General features: G+C 58.5%; 2 protein-coding genes across 2 annotated transcripts; both read right to left on the reverse strand.

Annotated features, from left to right (window-relative positions):
- Positions 1 to 19: 19 nt before the first annotated feature.
- Positions 20 to 849, reverse strand: SPRG_18645 (hypothetical protein; the record flags this gene model as incomplete). The annotated part of the gene is made up of 1 exon (XM_012358083.1): positions 20 to 849. A coding segment is annotated over one exon (830 nt), but the record flags the coding sequence as incomplete, so codon positions are not given.
- Positions 850 to 1500: 651 nt separating this feature from the next.
- Positions 1501 to 2064, reverse strand: SPRG_18647 (hypothetical protein; the record flags this gene model as incomplete). The annotated part of the gene is made up of 1 exon (XM_012358084.1): positions 1501 to 2064. A coding segment is annotated over one exon (564 nt), but the record flags the coding sequence as incomplete, so codon positions are not given.
- Between the last annotated feature and the right edge of the window lie 40 nt (positions 2065 to 2104).

Consider the following 2104-nt stretch of genomic DNA (forward strand, 5'->3'; position numbering starts at 1 on the left):
TCCCAGCGGGTGGTCAAACCACCCCGTGACGTACGATGTGTCAGCGTCAATGTCGATGAGCTCTTTGCAGGACCGGTTCATGTTGGGGATGCCGCCCGCCGTGCCGCGGATGACGTTCCACGTGCCCTCGACGACGCAGCGCAGCTGGAGGCGCGTTCGCCGATGCACGATCGTATGGAACTCGTGGGCGTTGTGGTGGTGGAACTTGGCAATGTGCTTTTGGAATTCGTCGTCGACGTCGATGAGTTGCGCTTGGATGAACGCATCATGGCACCGGAGATGCTCTCGGTCGAGGATCTGGTGCATCGCGCGGAGCCGCAGCGCCGGATCGAGGACGAGAATGAGCTGCTTCCATTTGTCTTCGGGGGCGTCAAGAAACGCGATGGACTGCGTCTGCTCCCACGTCTTTTCGAGCATGTGTGCAAACGCTTGGGCGGTGATCATGTGCTCCTTCACAAGCTTGCGCAGATTCTCGTTCTCGGTCCACGCCTGCTTCTCGCGCTGCCGCTCGTTCACCGCGAGTTGTTGCCACTTGGTCGGCGGCTGGAGCGAGTCGGACGCGGCCTTGGCCATCTGCAGCTGCAAGAGGCGTAGCTCGAGATCACTTACGGCTTCCTTCAGCTGCTGCATCTCGTCGCGCTTCTTCTTGCGGTACCGCTTGAGCGCGAGGTTGTGCTTCACCTTGGACGGCGGCAAGGTCGCGAGGTCGTCGGCAGACTGCGGCGGCGACTCGTCAATGGGTTGCAGTAGCGTCGCGAGGATCTCGGTTTCCTGTGATGACCACTGTATTGAGAAGTCGAAGCTCGAGAGGTCGAGAATGTCCACGAGGAAGGCCTCGCTCTGATCCATGCTGGGCAACCAAATCCAAAATGCCAACATAGCGGCAATGGGCCGTGTGACATGAAATCATCTTAGCCAATGAGAGGCGTGTATCAAGGTCAGATGGTCGAAGCGTGGTCTGCGGCACCGAGCGGCGATCGGCCTCCGCAGCGTAGGCTGATGACGATAGGCTTACCGTCCTTGCCAACACGTTAGAGCGTAGCCCTCTCTGCGACGCTTCAGCTTCGTACGTGAGCTGGTTGAAGCGACACGGCAATTGTGTGACACCAAGTCCGAGCGATCTTTTCCGAGTGCCAAGCCACCCGTCATCTTTTATGCGCTTATCATGCAATTTACCCAACGTCCTTCAACGGTGCACAGTACTACTAGTACTCAGCAAACTCAGCGCATGGTAGCCAGAGTTGTGGCCGTCTTGTTGTAGTAGTGGCTTCGCAATAGTTGTTGCGCCAGAAAAAGAGAGAGCAATCGCCTGCGAAGCCTGTGCGGCATCAAAAGCTTCGGCAACGCAAGAGCCACATCTGCTCGATTGCGACACGCTATCACCTGTACGTGGAAGGACAAATACACGTCCACAGGCGTTCATAGTCGACTAATTGGTAGCCTAAGGTCATATCGGATAGGCCAATAACAAATAATACAAGGTCGAATTACATTTAGTCTCTACACGGCGGCTTGCAGCTGGGCTCGGCCATACTGGTCGATAAAATCGTGGATCGCATTGCCAATCATCTTAGAGTGCTTGGAGAGAGTGTCAACCCAGTAGTCACTCGGGGGACCCTCGACCTTCCACGTCGACGGCCGGATGCGCTGAAAGTACTTGACGCGCGTGCCGCCGCACGGCTCTGCCTCGAGCACGAGCCACGAGACTTCATTTGTCGCTTCGCTCGCGGCGTCGTACGGGTACAGCTCGTCCTGCTCGAGGCTCCGGCAGACCATGACGCAGCGCGTCGCGTCTGCACCGCTGTTGTTGTAGTAGCGCTTGCAGAGCACGCGCCGCTGGTACTTGCCCATCGGGTGGTTGCGCCAGCCCGTGACGTACGACGTGTTGGCGTCGACGTCTTCGAGGCGCTTCGCCTCTTGGTCGAGGTGCTTGACCGAGACCGCGCCGCGCATGACCTGCCACGAGGCCTCGGCGACCGACGTAAGCGTGATGGGCGCGACCCGGCACACGGTCGTGTGCAGCTCAAAGACGCCGAGATGGAACTTGCTCGAGTGTCGCTGGATCTCGGTCGTCGCGTCAATGAGACCTGCTTCGATGAACGCG

The sequence above is a fragment of the Saprolegnia parasitica genome, assembly GCF_000151545.1.
Source record: "Saprolegnia parasitica CBS 223.65 unplaced genomic scaffold supercont2.1353, whole genome shotgun sequence".
NCBI lineage: Eukaryota > Oomycota > Saprolegniomycetes > Saprolegniales > Saprolegniaceae > Saprolegnia > Saprolegnia parasitica.